The sequence below is a fragment of the Bos indicus genome, chromosome 18 (assembly GCF_029378745.1).
Source record: "Bos indicus isolate NIAB-ARS_2022 breed Sahiwal x Tharparkar chromosome 18, NIAB-ARS_B.indTharparkar_mat_pri_1.0, whole genome shotgun sequence".
Classification (NCBI taxonomy): domain Eukaryota; kingdom Metazoa; phylum Chordata; class Mammalia; order Artiodactyla; family Bovidae; genus Bos; species Bos indicus.
Genome location: NC_091777.1, coordinates 55373178 through 55388864, shown reverse-complemented (window position 1 = coordinate 55388864; position 15687 = coordinate 55373178). Strand labels below are relative to the sequence as shown.

General features: G+C 41.8%; 1 protein-coding gene across 2 annotated transcripts; it reads left to right on the top strand.

The window, feature by feature from the left end:
* Positions 1–1103: 1103 nt before the first annotated feature.
* On the top strand, positions 1104–15444 carry LOC109572079 (binder of sperm protein homolog 1). 2 transcript variants are annotated; one of them, XM_070771375.1, is made up of 5 exons: positions 1104–1349; positions 6451–6471; positions 7463–7492; positions 8387–8518; positions 10067–15444. In XM_070771375.1, the coding sequence occupies exons 1-5, from the start codon at positions 1259–1261 to the stop codon at positions 10273–10275; spliced, it is 483 nt and encodes a 160-aa protein (XP_070627476.1). In that variant the 5' UTR covers positions 1104–1258; the 3' UTR covers positions 10276–15444. The 2 variants fall into 2 exon arrangements, with proteins under 2 accessions (XP_070627476.1, XP_019834176.2); XM_019978617.2 differs by lacking the exon at positions 10067–15444 and adding an exon at positions 8905–9049 and having other exon boundaries at positions 1119–1349.
* The last annotated feature ends 243 nt before the right edge of the window (positions 15445–15687 follow it).

Genomic DNA, 15687 nt, shown 5'->3' with positions numbered 1-15687 from the left:
GGTTAATGATGTCCCAAGGGGATCTCATGTGTATCTATGAGGCTCATAAAATTCAGTCATGGATATAGTAATGGGGTCTTGCGGGGGCTGGGATCATAGACAAGAATATTAATGAACAGAGGAGGAAGAGTTCCTGGATATTGAGCTACAAGGAAGTGGACAGGTTTCAGCTGGATAATGAAGCTCCTAGACCCTGAGAATTTTCTAGAATGAAGGGAAGTGTGTGTGTGTGTGTGTGTGTGCGCGCGTCCACCTGCCCTCAGTTGTGTCCAACGCTTTGCAACCCCATGGACTGTAGCCGCCAGGCTCCTCTGTCCATGGAATTTTCCAGGCAAGAATTCTGGAGTGGGTTGCCATTTCCTAGTCATGGGGATCTTTCCGACCCAGGGATCAAACCCGAGTGTTTTGCATCTCCTGCATTGGCAGGCAGATTCTTTACCACTAGCGCTGCCAGTAGTTTGGTTTTTTTTACGAACAAGAAGAGAAAGCAACAATTACTATAACCGAGCTCAAGTTTGTACTGCTCGATGCATAACTGACCAATTAACCTTACTTCTCAGAATTGTGGGATGTAAGTGACCATAAATGGTGCATTGCTCGTTCCCAGAACTTCGAGGTCACCTGTAACTCATTAGCTAGATTATTAAGGGCCACGAGAAAACAGTGGCTCACACTGAAGGTTCACGGAGCGTACACCGAGATGTTTGTATTCATGAAGCAAACCTGATTCCCCAGGCAGCCTCTCTGGCATCCTGCAGGGGATTCTTCAGCCCTGGCTTTCAAAGACTGGTAAGGTCCAAGACTTGGGTGAATCTCTGACTGCTCCCGTGATCCTTGTTGTCATGGAAACAACTGGAAATTCCTTGTGATGACTTCTAATCCTTGTCTTATTGAATGCCAGATTATTTTTTGTGTGTCTGTGTGTGTATCTTCCTATGAAAAAGGAGGAGGTCTGGCTTTGGGGCCAAGAGAGAGAGAAGAGGAAGGTGAAGAAAGAGGAGGAGGTGAAGGCAGAGAAGGCAGGTGAGAAGAAGAGGAAGGGGGAAGGAGGGGACTGGGGTTGATGGAAAAACAGAAGAAGGAGAAAGAGAGGAGGGACGAAGGGGAGGGGACGGGGAGGAGACAGGCGTTGTGGCTATAAACTCCGGAGGGTCCACTCCTGGTGGATCACTGCTCCTTGGCGGGAGGAGCATGGCCCTGCCCGTGGGGCTTCTGTCGGTCTCGGTCTACTGGCTCCACAGCGTGGTTGGTCTCCAACATGGAGGTGAGGAGCGATGTGACAGTACCTGGGGTTGGACGTTTGAAAACCTCTCCTGCCATGTGTAATCAAATCAGAGACGCCAGGAAGGGTAAGGGCCATCTTTATCTCATGTTCTCTCAGAAAGAAAAAGATACTCTGTATTTTTTTTTTTTTTGAAAATAAAATAGACACAATCCACTGATGAACTTTTTTTTTTTAATTAAAAAAAAAATTATTTTGGCATGTGGAGTCTTAGTTCCCTGACCAGGGATTGAACCCATGACCTCTGCATTGGCAGCATGGAGTCTTAACCACTGGACCACCAGGGAAGCCCTGGGTTTTTATTATTTTTTAAATAAGATGATTCAACAAAGAGCAGGAATGTGAATTAGAAAATTTTGTTGACAGAAGTCATGTTCCTTGATGACCATGTGTCTTCTTTCTTGCTAACATATTTTGTTTGTGTACTTTTGTCTTGTATTTTGGGGGGTTGGGGGGGCTTTGGCTACACAGTGAGGCTTGTGAAATCTTAGTTCCCGGGGCCCTTGGCAGTGAAAACACGGAGTTCTAATCACTGGTCCACCAGGAAATTCCCATGCTAATATATTTTAAATGCCTTACGGAGAGGTTTTTGAAAATGGAACTAATTTTTGGAAAAACTATTTAATTCTTTTTACCAAAATCATGTTGCCTTCAACTGCTATAAAGTGACAATAGAAGAAGGGATTTCATTATGGGTGCATTTCTCACATGTCTGAAGAGACTTACACAGAGTTGTCAAAACAACTTTTTTATGGAATGGCAAAAAAACGATGATCTTGCACAAACTATTTTCAACTCTTCAGGTCATCTTTGCATGGAAAGACAAATCAAACATAGTATTGATTTACATTTTTTTTAAAAAGGAAAAGATACTCTTGGTATAACTATGACTACTACTACCTTATCAGTTAGATTTTTTTACACTTGTTGAAAAACAACACTGTTGCTTATACATAGGTTTTTTACAAGATGTCAGTTTTGTACATTCATAAGAAGGAAATTATACATGAGAGAAGCTAGTTAAGATGTTCCTAAAATTTCTCCACTTGTGTCTGGCCTTCTGAATTATTAAAGTCATATTTTTCCATATAACACTCTTTTGGCTGCGCAAAATCTCAGTGATGGCAGCATTTCTTGAAACAACACATAAAACAATTAAAACTCACTGGTCCTGGGCAGTGAGCCGGTCTTAACAAGTAGGTAGTGGTGATCTACTTTGAGTCTTTGAAACTGTTGCTTATTCACTGCCTCTCTCTCCTCTTGTAACCCAGAGGTTAAGAAAGCCTGTTCTTGCCTCCAGGGATTTCTCTTTTGAGCCACAGACATCCATACTACTCGTTTTGATGCTGACTTCTTGAATACCGTCATCTTCAGTGAAGGCACATCTCCATAGCAACCTGATCTGCAGATAATAAGATGCCAGCAGGTGTAAGGGGGCATTCTGATATTGGAAACGTTCAAACATGAAAAGCCAAGTATTTTAGCATCTTAGGAGCGATGAGATAGTAGGTTTTGGATTCTGTATCATAAAGAATCTGCCTGCAAAGCAGGAGACCCAGGTTCAATCCCTGGGTTGGGAAGATCCCCTGGAGAAGAGAATGGCTGCCCACTCCAGTATTCTTGCCTGGAAAATTGCATGGACAGAGGAGCCTGGTGAGCTACAGTCCACAGGGTCGCAAAGACTTGGAACCAACTGAGTAACTAACACTTTCAGTTTTTCAGGAGCACAGGAAGCAGAGATTAAATGACACGAGTACCTCCACTCCAGGAGTTCACGGGCTAGAAGGAAGACTGTAAACGCTATAATCACCTGGGCTTCCCTGGTGGCTCATGGTAAAGAATTCTTCTGCCAATGCAGGAAACATGGTTCAACCCCTGGGTTGGGAAAATTCCCCTAAAGAAGGAAATGGCACCCCACTCCAGTATTCTTGCCTGGAAAATTCCATGGACAGAGGAGCTTGGTGGGCTATTGTCTGTGGGATTACAAAGAGTTGGACATGACTGACCAACAACACCAACAATCTAAATCACCTGTCTGCCTGTCCTGAAGTTGGACATGTGACTGACCTGGCCAGACTTCACAGAAGGCTCATCCGATTGATCTTGTTCCAGGGTGAGAAATTTGCCATGCACAAAACATAATTTCTCCACTAGAACAAGCTTTGAGGAGTACTCAGGGATCCCATGACAGTGGGGTCACTTGCAGGAAGGACTGTCCAGGCGGGCAGACCCTGACGTGCCATGTGAACCCAGAGTTCTGGGATTGTTGTCCATTGCCTGTTAGCATTTCTGTCTCCTGTGGGGTTGGACCGCCCAGGGGCTAACACTAATAGTTAAACTTCAACAGAGTGTTAGTCGCTCAGGCGTGTCTGACTCTTTGCAATCCCACGGACAATAGCCCACCAAGCTCCTCTGTCCATGGAATTTTCCAGGCAAGAATACTGGAGTGGGGTGCCATTTCCTTCTCCAGGGTGGGTGGCTACAGTCCACGGGGTCACAAAATAGTCGAACATAAATTCGCGAGTAAACATTAGTGACAACATTCACGAATGAGTTTGACTGGTTTAGATGCTTCATATAAAGTGGAATCATGCTGTGTTTTTCCTCCTAGGTCTGGTTTATTTCTCTTGACATAATATGCCCTCCAGGTTCATCCATGTCTTTGCCTGTGGCTGGATTTCCTTCCTTTTAAGGCTGAAAAATATTGTTGTGTATATAAACCGCATCTTTGTCCATTCATCATCGATGGACACTTAGGTTGCTTCCACATCTTGGCTGCGATGATATGATATGGTAGTGCAGATGTCTTCAAGATCCTGGCTTCAGTTCTTTCAGATAAATACCCAGATGTGGGGTTACTGGATCCTATGGCAATTCTACTTTGAATCTTTTGAGAAACTTCTTAGGGGCTGTACTATTTTACATTCCTACCACGAATGCTGCATAACTCTTTGCTGTTGTGATTAGGTCAGGTTTCCTTTTAAAAATATTTAAAATCTTTGTGTCGGGCAAGCATTTCCACATATTCCAAAGAATTGTCTAGCGCCCTCCCTTCTGTGTGAGTGGAAGAAAACATTTCTAGTGTTAAGCAGTGAGGCTCACATTATACTTTTATATAGCACAGGTGGTATGTGAAACAAGTATTGGGTTGGCCACAAAAGTCTGCTCGGGTTTTCCCATAAGATGTTATGCAAAATCCTGAAATGAAATCTTTTGGCCAACCCAATATCTTGTACACTGGCTTGAATCTTATTAATGATGACAGCTGTGATGACCTGATGGTAATGATGATGATGGTGATAATATTTCAGTAGTTATAACATTCTTGGTAACAATAGCAGTTACAAGCTATGAAGTTCTTTGTTTCAGGCACTATTCTAAATACTTCATACGCATAATAATCTGTTCCTCCTAACAGTCTCTTGTTGTTCAGTTGCTCTGTCATGTCCCATTCTTTGCGACCCCATGGACTGACGCCCACCAGGCTCCCCTGTCCTTCACTCTCTCCGGGAGTTTGCTCAGACTCATGTCCAGGGAGTCAATGATGCCATCCAACCATCTCACCTTCTGCCGCCCCCTTAACAGTCCCCTGGGGTAGGTAAAGTTTTGGTCCTCATTTTATAGAAGAAAATCTGAGGCACTGTGGTTGGAAAGAGTAACAGACTTTATTTTCTTGGGCTCCAAAATCACTGCAGATGGTGATTGCAGCCATGAAATGAAAAGACACTTGCTCCTTGGAAGAAAAGCTATGACCAACCTAGACAGTGTATTAAAAAGCAGAGACATCACTTTGCCAACAAAGTCCATCTAGTCAAAACTATGTTTTTTCCAATAGTCATGTATGGATGTGAGAGTTGGACTATAAAGAAAGCTGAGTGCCAGAGAATTGATGCTTTTGAACTGTGGTGTTGGAGAAGACTCTTGAGAATCCCTTGGACTGCAAGGAGATCAAACCAGTTAGTCCTAAAGGAAATCAACCCTGAATATTCATTGGAAGGACTGATGTTGAATCTGAAGCTCCAATACTTTGGCCACCTGATGTGAAGAACTGACTCATTGGAAAAGACCCTGATGCTGGGAAGGACTGAAGACAGGAAGAGAAGGGGACGACAGAGGATGAGATGGTTGGATGGCATCACCGAATGGATGGACATGAAAGCCTGGCCTGCTGCAGTCCATGGGGTCGCAAAGAGTCAGAAACGAATGACGCGACTAAGTGCATCACATCGCAAGCTTGAATAAGTCTTCCACTTGATAGTAGAAAATAATCAGGATTATTGTAATAAGAGAAAGCCTTATCATTGCAGTACAATTACTACCATATCCAAAGTGCTTGCTAACTGCTGTCTACTGGGCAGAGCCCAAAACATATGTTTTTGATTTAATCCTTACAACAAACCTGTGAAATTGATGAAAAGATCCTTTTTTAATAGACGCTAAAACTAATTGGACCTCATTTTAAGACAGGTAAGTAAATGGTTGCTTCAAATTGTACTTTGCAGACAGTACTGAAAAGAAATAGAATAAAACAAAACAAGAAATAATGGTGAGATGATAAAATACATTTTTTCCTATTATTGCGTGATTTATCTTGTAGGGAAGGTGGAAAAAGTAAATCATTTACTTTTGCCTGTTGAGTTTCTTTGTTTTAAAAATAACTTTGCTGCTGCTGCTGCTCCTAGGTCGCTTCAGTCATGTCTGACTCTATGCGACCCCATAGACGGCAGCCCACCAGGCTCTCCCGTCCCTGGGATTCTCCAGGCAAGAACACTGGAGTGGGTTGCCATTTCCTTCTCCAATGCATGAAAGTGAAAAGTGAAAGCGAAGTCGCTCAGTCGTGCCTGACTCTTAGCGACCCCATGGACTGCAGCCTACCAGGCTTCTCCGTCCGTGGGATTTTCCAGGCAAGAGTACTGGAGTGGGGTGCCATTGCCTTCTCTGAAAATAACTTTAATTGTGCCTTATTCACTCACAATATTTGGAAAGTACAATTAAAGCAAAAGGAAAAATTAGAAGTCACCCACAATAACACCACTGGAAATAAACATTGAATTTTTACCTTTAAAATATTATTTTTACTAGAATAATTTGGTGAAGTATTTATTTTTATTTTATTTAAAAGGCTAAATCTAGTGAAATGAAAATTTGTTTAAAATTGTGTCTTTCAGATAAATATTCACCAACTATGGGTGAGTTGAAAAGTCTTTTAAAATTTTGCAATAAAATGTGAAGCAGTTGAATACTGTACTTCTTTTCCTGGTAAGAAATCATATTTTTCATGAAACTGCTATATTATGTGTTTGTGTATAAGATAAAGGACATTCCATGTTAAAAATAGTTAAGGAAAAAGAAGAAGAGAGAAATCATAATTTTACTGTATGCTTTACTGATAATATTTTTAGGTCATCAAATATCTTCATTACATATAATTTTATTTTTGCAAAAATAGCATCTTATAGAATGAAATGAAACAGAAAATGCCTTTTGTCATCTGGAAACAAAGTATAAATGTTTCCATATCTATTTATATCCTCATCTTTTCTGATGCCCATATGATATTATAAAGCTGTCCTGTGTTTTAAAATTCCCTTGGTGATTGATATTTTTGGATTCTTTTCTCTTTTCCTTTACTGTTATTAACCATGCTGAAATGAACATCCTTAATCCTAATGTCATTCCAACTAAAACCAGGAAACTGCTGAGATGTCTTTTATAAATAGAACTGATGAAAATCATTGGAAGGAGGTGGTTCTAATGTATGTGCTATTTTCAAAAGGAACTAATCTGTAAGGCTACAGAACATAACAGGCAAAATTCTTGTATGGTTGTATACTTAAGGTCCTTAGGAAGACTAGTAGATGACTAGTTTTAGAAAGAGAATCAGGCTATACGACTGAATTGAAGATAGACATTTTAATGCATTAATCAGCAGTTTTTCTCTATACTGGTAAGAACCAACTGGACATTGATAGAAAATGAAGCATTCTGTTTTATATCAATGTCACAAAATGTTTTGGGGTTACATCAGCAAGAAATATGCAGGACTTATATAAAGTAAATTATATAATCATATTGAAGAACAGAAACCAAATTCCTAAAAAAGTAGAAGATCATGCCATGTTCTTGGGTGGAAGACATGAGAATAATGAAATAAATGTCAACTTCAAATTTACTTTTCAGAGACTGTAACTCATCTTCCAGAAGTCAAAGGTAAGTTGATCAGAAAACTTCTGCTAAAAAGCATGTTTTAAAGAAAAACTGTAAAAATGGGGAAATCAGTGGGATATTTTCCTGGTTAAAAAAAATAATCTTTTTTCTCCTTTCATAAAATGTAATATAGGGACTTCCCTGGTGGTCCATAGATTAAGAATATGCCTTGCAATGCAGGTGACTAGGGTTTGATCCCTGGCCGGGGAGCTTGATCCCACACGGTGCAGCCAAGAACCAAAACAAACAAAAACAAGATGGAGAAACCACTCTGAAATTTCACTGGCACTACCTGTTTCTATTCTTTAATTTCTGCCAATCTAATAGAAAAATACCTGATTTTAAAGTTCATATAGAAAAAAAATGTCCAATAGTAATCAGGAATATTATGAACAAAAATGGTGCTGGGGGTGAGAAATACCTCGTATTAACATTATCAAAAATAAACCACAAATATAATAGTATAAATAGCTGTGTGTGTACGCGCCTGTGTGTGTGTGTGAGGATGAGGGTGTATGATGGTGGAAGAGGATGAAGAAAAGAGATATGGTGGGAGGTGGTGGTAATCATTTAATAGATAGATGCCCACATTTACATTTCTGAGCTTAAGGTATATTGCTGGCACTGGGGTCAAATGCTGAGCAAAATTTCAAGACTGTTGATGCCATAGAAAATAGTGGGATGGATGTAGGGGTATGAAACAAACAAACAAAAAACCTTTACTAGTAGAGTTCCCACAGCTCTGCTATATTGTATGACTCGATATTGTTCAATAAAATTGGGTCCCGATTCTGACTTCTGAGTACAAACCCCCCTTCCAGCCCGCAGCAGGAAAGTAACGTAACATCTCAATGAACAGTCCCAGAGAGGGATGACCTGAATCTTCGTTTTCTCTAGAGGGCAAGTGTTTCTTTCCATTCCGCTATAGAGACGGGATCTTCCATGACTGTGTCCAGTTCAGGGTAAAACACAAGTGGTGTTCCCTGAATGAAACTTACCAAGGATACTGGAAGTACTGTTCTGAAGAAGGTGAGGTCTTGGCTTGGAAGTCAAGGTGGTGACATTGGTCTTGGGGGAGTGGGCTGGGGGTGCGTGAGATCACACGAGGGTTCTACAAAGGGAATTCACAGTCAATTAAATTGTGAAATAAGGGATGCACGGTTCTCTGACGGTCAGAGAAATCACATTGCACCAAGCATCTGAGTGCTTCAACCATGTTACCGTGAAAAGAAACCTTTCCGCAGAACCTCAATCCCTCACCCATACTGTTTTGCATGTGCTTATGGTGGAACAGAGTAGAGCAGATGGGAGTGGGAACGTGTGTGCATGCACACGTGTGTGTGTGTGTGTGATGGCAGAGACAAGGTACAAAATAAAAAGGGTTCTTATTTTGATTGTTTCTCTCTTCTCTGTAGACTTTGCAAAATGTGTGTTTCCCTTCTGGTACAGACACCTCATTTACTGGGGATGTACCGAGGACGGGGATTCGTTTGGGAAAGCATGGTGTTCACTGACCCGGAATTATAACAAGGACAGGGTTTGGAAATACTGTGACTGATGGTGAGATTTATTTAGGGGAGGGCATGAAGACGTTTAATTGTTATCATGGGAAAGATTGTACAATTTTGTTGGGAAAGGAGCATGTAAGACTCTCATGAAAAGAATTTATTCTGAGATACGAATCGAAGGTGATTGGCTGTAAGTAAATTGGGATTTTGATTATGGACTATAAGGTTTTGATATATATATTCTAGCCTCAGCACTTTAACTTGCTGATTGTGTAAAATTGGGTCCTTTTAAAAAAGTGTATGGACTGTGGGTGGTAATGATATGTCAATGTGGGTTCATAGATCAGAACCGATGTTGGGGAATTTTGATTATGGGGAGGCTGTTCATGTAAGGGGGTGCAGGTTACATGAAAAATATCTGTATCTTCTGCTCAATTTTTCTGTGCACCTAAAACAGCTCTAAAAAATAAAATGTATTAAAATACATTACTTTAAAATATTTTTTTAAACAGAAAAAATAAGTGATAATTGAGACGGGACCTAAGGTAGAAACATGGGTGTTGACTAGATGAAGTATTGGAATGAGGCTCAGACTTCCCTGGCGGTCCAGTGGCTAACACTCCACACTCCCAGTGCAGGGGGCCTGAGTTCCATCCCTGGTCAGAGAACTAGATCCCACATGTTGCAACTAAAGATTCTGCACGCTACAACGAAGACCCAACATGGCCAAATAAATAAATATTACAATTAAAAAAAAGAATGAGGCTTGGACTTCCCTAGTGGCACAGTGGGTAAGAATCTGCCTGCCAATGCAAGGGACACTGGTTCGACCCCTGGTCCTGGAGGATTCCACATGCCACAGAGCAACCAAGCCCCTGTGCCACAACTACCGAGCCTGTGCTCCAGAATCTGTGGAGCCACGACTAGAGAAAGCCTGCGTGCAGCAACAAAGACCCAGCCCATCCAAAAATAAATAAGCAAAATGATTTAAAAAAAATAAAAATGGCGTGACTATGGCTCAAGCATTTAAATGGAGCCTGGTGGCCACTGTGGATGGATGTCGTTTCAGATACATTCCTCCGTCACAGAGAACTTGAATTTTCAGACTCAAGAGAAACCGGATGTAGAGGAAAGAATGCTGCTGCTGCTGCTAAGCCACTTCGGTCGTGTCCGACTCTGTGCGACCCCATAGACGGCAGCCCACCAGGCTCCCCTGTCCCTGGGACTCTCCAGGCAAGAACACTGGAGTGGGTTGCCCTTTCCTTCTCCAATGAATAAAAGTGAAAAGTGAAAGTGAAGTTGCTCAGTCGTGTTTGACTCTTCGCCACCCCATGGACTGCAGCCCATCAGGCTCCTCCGTCTGTGGAATTTTCCAGGCAAGAGTACTGGAGTGGGGTGCCATTGCCTTCTCCGAGAGGAAAGAACAGAGGGCCCTAAAGTTGAGAGAGAGAAAGCCCACCACATACAAGGACCTGGTGGGTTTCACGTCACCTTCACCTTCACTTGTCAAGAACCAAGCTTTCATTTCTTTCAGCTCTGAAGTTTTCATCTACTTTGCAGTGCTCATGAGCCTCTCCTAATATAATTTGCAAGAAGTTGCTTCTCTGTCTAAATTGCGTCCCTGGTGGCTCAGATGGTAAAGGATCCTCCTGCAATGCGGGAGACCTGGGTTTGATCCCTGGGTTGGGAAGATCCCCCTGGAGGAGGGCATGGCAACCCACTCCAGTATTCTTGCCTGGAGAATCCCCATGGACAGAGGAGCCTGGAGGGTGCAGTCCATGGGGGTCGCAAAGAGTCAGACACGACTGAGCGACTAAGCACAGCACTGTCTAAATTAACCAACGCCAACTTTTGTGGTTTGTAAGCAAGATCCCTGACTCATAGAACATGCCATCTGATTGAGTTTTAATTCTATATTCATGCTGAATCATTTAGAGATGCAGTAAAGCATAGAAAGGGGTTGACAGCACTTACCCTGCAGAGAGCTAAAACTGGATTGCTAAAATCCAGTGTCCACCAATTAGTATGGAAAACTCACTGTTTACTGACTGTCTCTAACTCTCTGGGTTAGAGTTCTACCCTATAGCATTGCCATGAGCAATATTATAGAGAAAGAGATGAACAAAGATGCATGAGAGAAAATTTTTTTTCTTCTTTGAAGCCAGAGAGAGACAAGTACCGTATTATTTCATTTATATGTGGAATCTGAAAAAGCTAAACTCTTAGAAACAGAGAGTAGATTGGTGGTTACCACAGGCTGAGAGAGTGGGGGAAATGGGCAGTGCTGATCAAAGGGTACACATTTTCAGTTCTGGATAAACAAATTCTGGAGATCTAACATTGTGTAGTTGAAAATTGATAAGAAAGTCAGTCTTAAATACTTAACAGTAACTTTGCAAGGTGATCAAGGTGTTAACTAACCTTATTACGGTAATCATTTCACATAATATATGTATGTATTGAATCATCACATTGTATACCTTATCTTGCATAGTTATAGATCATATATATCTCAGGAAAGCTGGAAAAAAATGAAGTGGAACATACGTAAAAACACCAAATAGATTAATCACATACATAAAAATAAATCTCACCCCCTCAAAAAAAATTCCCTTTAACTTCCAAGATAAGGTTTGACCAAATATCCGAGCACCATGGCCCAGCCAAGCTGACCCATAAAATTAACCAACAAATAAGGCAATCAAAATTCAGACTGCAGGGACTTCCCTGCAGTCCAGTGGTTAAGACTTCACCTTACAAAGCAGAGGGTGTGAGTTCAAATCCTGGGTGAGGAGCTAAGATCCCCTATCCCTTCGGTCCAAGAAAAAGTTTTTGGGATACTGACTAGGAGGTAGAGTTTCAGGAGGAAGGGAGAATATCATCCCCTGTGGTTTTGCAGACATTCACGATTCTATTTACAAGAAGAGCAATGCAAACAATCATTTGTTGAACACTTGTAAGGAACAGTACCCGGTGCCAATTGACTTACACCCTTTTTAAGGTCCTCGGGTCATGTCTGTGTATATTCAGGTTTGAGCCTCTCTGACCCACTCTGTTCATGATTTCCCTGCACTGAGTCTTCCCACCCCGTTCACATTTTTTTTCCTCTTTCAGTTTGGCTCAGTCGCTCAGTCATGTCCAGCTCTTAGCGACCCCATGCACTGCATGCAGCACACCAGGCTTCCCTGCCCTGCATGCCTCCCAGAGTTTGCTCAAACTCATGTCCATTGAGTTGGTGATGTCATTCAACCTCTCATCCTCGGTCACCCCCTTCTCCTCCTGCCCTCAATCTTTCCCAGCCTAGTTTACAAAAAGGGAAAAAAATCCCATTGGCAGAGGACATCTATTTCCTAAACACCTGTGATCTTCCTTAAGAATTCATTGATGGTCAAAGCAGATATTTGCAGCAAGCATGTCATCAAAGGGATATATTTACTAATCCAGACTGTGCCACTTATGACAGGCAATTTCCTTGACCTCTCTAAGCCTCAGTTTCCTCATCTATAAAATAAGGACAGGGACTTCCCTGGTGGTTCCGTGGCTAAGATTCTGCCCTCCCAAACGCAGGGGGTCCAGGTTCAATCCCTGGTCTGGGAACTAATTCCCACACGTTGCAACTAAGAGTTGACATGCCACAACTAAGCCCTGGCAAAGCCAGATAAATCAATATTTAATAAAATAAAATGAGAATATTACTAAAAATAAAATAAGCATGGTAGACGTCTCATGGCTCACCGTGCACATAAAACAATACACTCTGTTCCCATTATTTGCCACAGTTATGCCTGATAAAGTTGCCATGAATGCTGAGTTAGTGACTACTGACTCATGGTTCCAGAGTGAAATACGGGGTGACACGTTCACAACATGGGTACCAACTGATCAATACATAGCTTGGATTTATGTGTTTCTGTTTAAAGACACCTTATTCCATACATATTGTTGGTTCATTCACACTGAACTCACAGCCAACAGCAATATAATTGAAGCCCGAAGGAATCTCATCTCACACGTGTATTTTCTCCAAGTAATGCATCACAGCCTTCGTGGGCTTAAGACACCAGGGTGTGTCAGCACTATGCTCAGAAGCATTTTAAACAGAAAAAGCACCAAAAAGAAAACACAACGTACGCACTGCGAAAGGAACCGTTTATAGTATGAAGGCTGAAACAGGAAGGTGGAGTTCCGTTGTCTTCTCTCTCAACTGGGAACACAGAGACACTGAGATCCCCAAAGGTATCATTGCTCTGCTCTGCTGTGAAGGACTCTGAAAAGGCAGTGCATGCCTATTGACTTGGTGGTTCTTAATACATTCCAGCAAGCAAGTACATCTACAAATACAGGATCCATGAATAATGAGACCCACAGAGTATGCAACTGCATCATGCATGCTTCCTAACACTAGAAAGTAATCAACAAATATTAGCTATTTTTGATACTATTGAAAGAATTAGGACCTAGATAGATAGGCACTTCCCTCTCCATAGTATTGATGTCTGCAGCCTTCCACATATACACATATATGTCAGTCAGTCAGTTCAGTCGCTCAGTCGTGTCTGACTTTTTGTGACCCCATGGACCACAGGACACCAGGCTTCACTGTCCATCACCTACTCCCAGAGCTTACTCAAACTCATGTCCATCGAGTCGGTGATGCCATCCAACCATCTCATCCTCTGTCGTCCCCTTCTCCTCCTGCCTTCAATCTTTCCCAGCATCAGGGTTTTTTCCAATGAGTCAGTTCTTCGCATCAGGTGGCCAAAGTATTGGAGCTTCAACTTCAGCATCAGTCCTTCCACTGAATGTTTAGGACTGGTTTCCTTTAGGATGGACTAGTTGGATCTCCTTGCTGTCCAAGGGACTCTCAAGAGTCTTCTCCAACACCACAGTTCAAAAGCATCAGTTCTTTGGCAGTCAGCTTTCTTTATAGTCCAAGTCTCATATCCATACATGACTACTGGAAAAACCACAGCTTTGACTAGATGGACCTTTGTTGGCAAAGTAATGTCTCTGCTTTTCAATATGCTATCTAGGTTGGTCAAAGCTTTTCTTCCAAGAAGCGTCTTTTAATTTCAAGGCTACAATCACCATATGTACCAGATCATATTTTAAAATGTATTCTTACTGTCAGAAAGACAAATATCATATGATGTCACTTACAGGTGGAATATATACATATATAAAAAATAAGCTTATTTACAGAACAGAAACAGACCCACAGACATAGAGGTTGGGATGAACAGAAACACAGTACTACCTATAAAATGGACAAAGCAAGGACCTACTGTATAACACAGCGAACTATACTCAATATTCTGTTACAACCTATAAGGGAAAAGAATCCAATCCAGATATATATATCTGAAATGGAATATGCATGTATTTATATAAACCACCGTGCTACTCACCTGAAACTTACACAATATTGTAAATCAACTATACTGTAATTGAATATAAACACAAGCTAGTTAATTAATTAAATACTGTAGATCATGGTTTCTTTAAAAAAGAAAGTCTGCAAACAGACTTTCTTCTTTGTGGACCCAGAAGGCTCGTAGTTTTTCATGAGGGATAGGTGATCCTCTAAGAGGAATGCTTCTGATTTGTCTTTCTAGTCTGGAATTGTTGGTAGAAAGAATAGTCTTTGAAATGGGTTTAACTCTCTCAATGGAGATGGGCAGAACTTGCAGGGAGTGAACCCAGGTGTTAGTGATTATTCTTAAGGTGCAAAGAGAGCGTGGTGATTACGCCAGGCGACAGGGATCTCTTAACTAATTAGAGCTTAGGGAATGGTGGACCCTTAGAGACCTCTGGTGGTGATAATCTACACAAAGGTTTTTCAGAAATAAAAACAACAGACAGCGCACTAAAAGACCTATGACATGGAAGATCCACAGGGCCAAACTTGAGCCCCCATGCTAGGCTCAAAGCCATTTACCTAATTTCTCAGCGTGAGTCAGTTCATAGACTCAAAGCCTCTTGAATGAAGGGGAGGCTCCATCATCATGAAGACACACACTGATTGCAACTCCATAGGCGTTCACGGTAATCCTCCTTGGAAGACTTCCCCAAAGGGGCACCAGTGTTTAGTGCACAGGGAAAGTTGATGTTGATCAGTCACTAAGTCGTGTTTGACTCTTTGCGACCCCATGGACTACAGCACGCCAGGCTCCTCTGTCCTTCATTGTCTCCCGAAGTTGGCTCAAATTCACGTCCATTGAGTCGGGGTGATGGCATCCAGCCATCATATCCTCTGCCGCCCCCTTCTTTTGCCCTCAGTCTTTCCCAGCGTCTGGGTCTTTTCCAGTGAGTCCGCTCTTCACCATCAGGTGGCCAAAGTGTTAGATAATGGGAAATACCTAAACTTTTCAGCAGCTACTGAATATTGGCTTGAGCAAGGGTTCATTTTCAATTGAATACAAAAACAACAAACTAGTTAATTAAATACTGTAGATCATGGTGTAAAAAAAAAGTCTGGAAACAGCATCTTTGTGGACCCAGAAGGCTCGTTGTAGTTTCTCATGAGGAATAGGCGATCCTCTAAAAAGAATCTTCCATTAAAAATGGTCCAGTAATTAGAATGGATGATTCTAGGAACACGAGATTGAATCCTGACTTAGGTTCCCTGTGCTCTTGGCTCAATGTTATGCCAAATATCCCCTGTAATGATTTTTCCAGGTACTGGGAGTA

Excerpts from the sequence above, each read along its gene's own strand:
- LOC109572079 (XM_070771375.1), top strand. The coding sequence starts at position 1,259 with ATGGAGGTGAGGAGCGATGTGACAGTACCTGGGGTTGGACGTTTGAAA. Across the intron at positions 1,350-6,450 it reads AATCAGAGACGCCAGGAAGG|ATAAATATTCACCAACTATG; the intron begins GTAAGGGCCATC and ends TGTGTCTTTCAG. Across the intron at positions 8,519-10,066 it reads GAAGTACTGTTCTGAAGAAG|ATACATTCCTCCGTCACAGA; the intron begins GTGAGGTCTTGG and ends ATGTCGTTTCAG.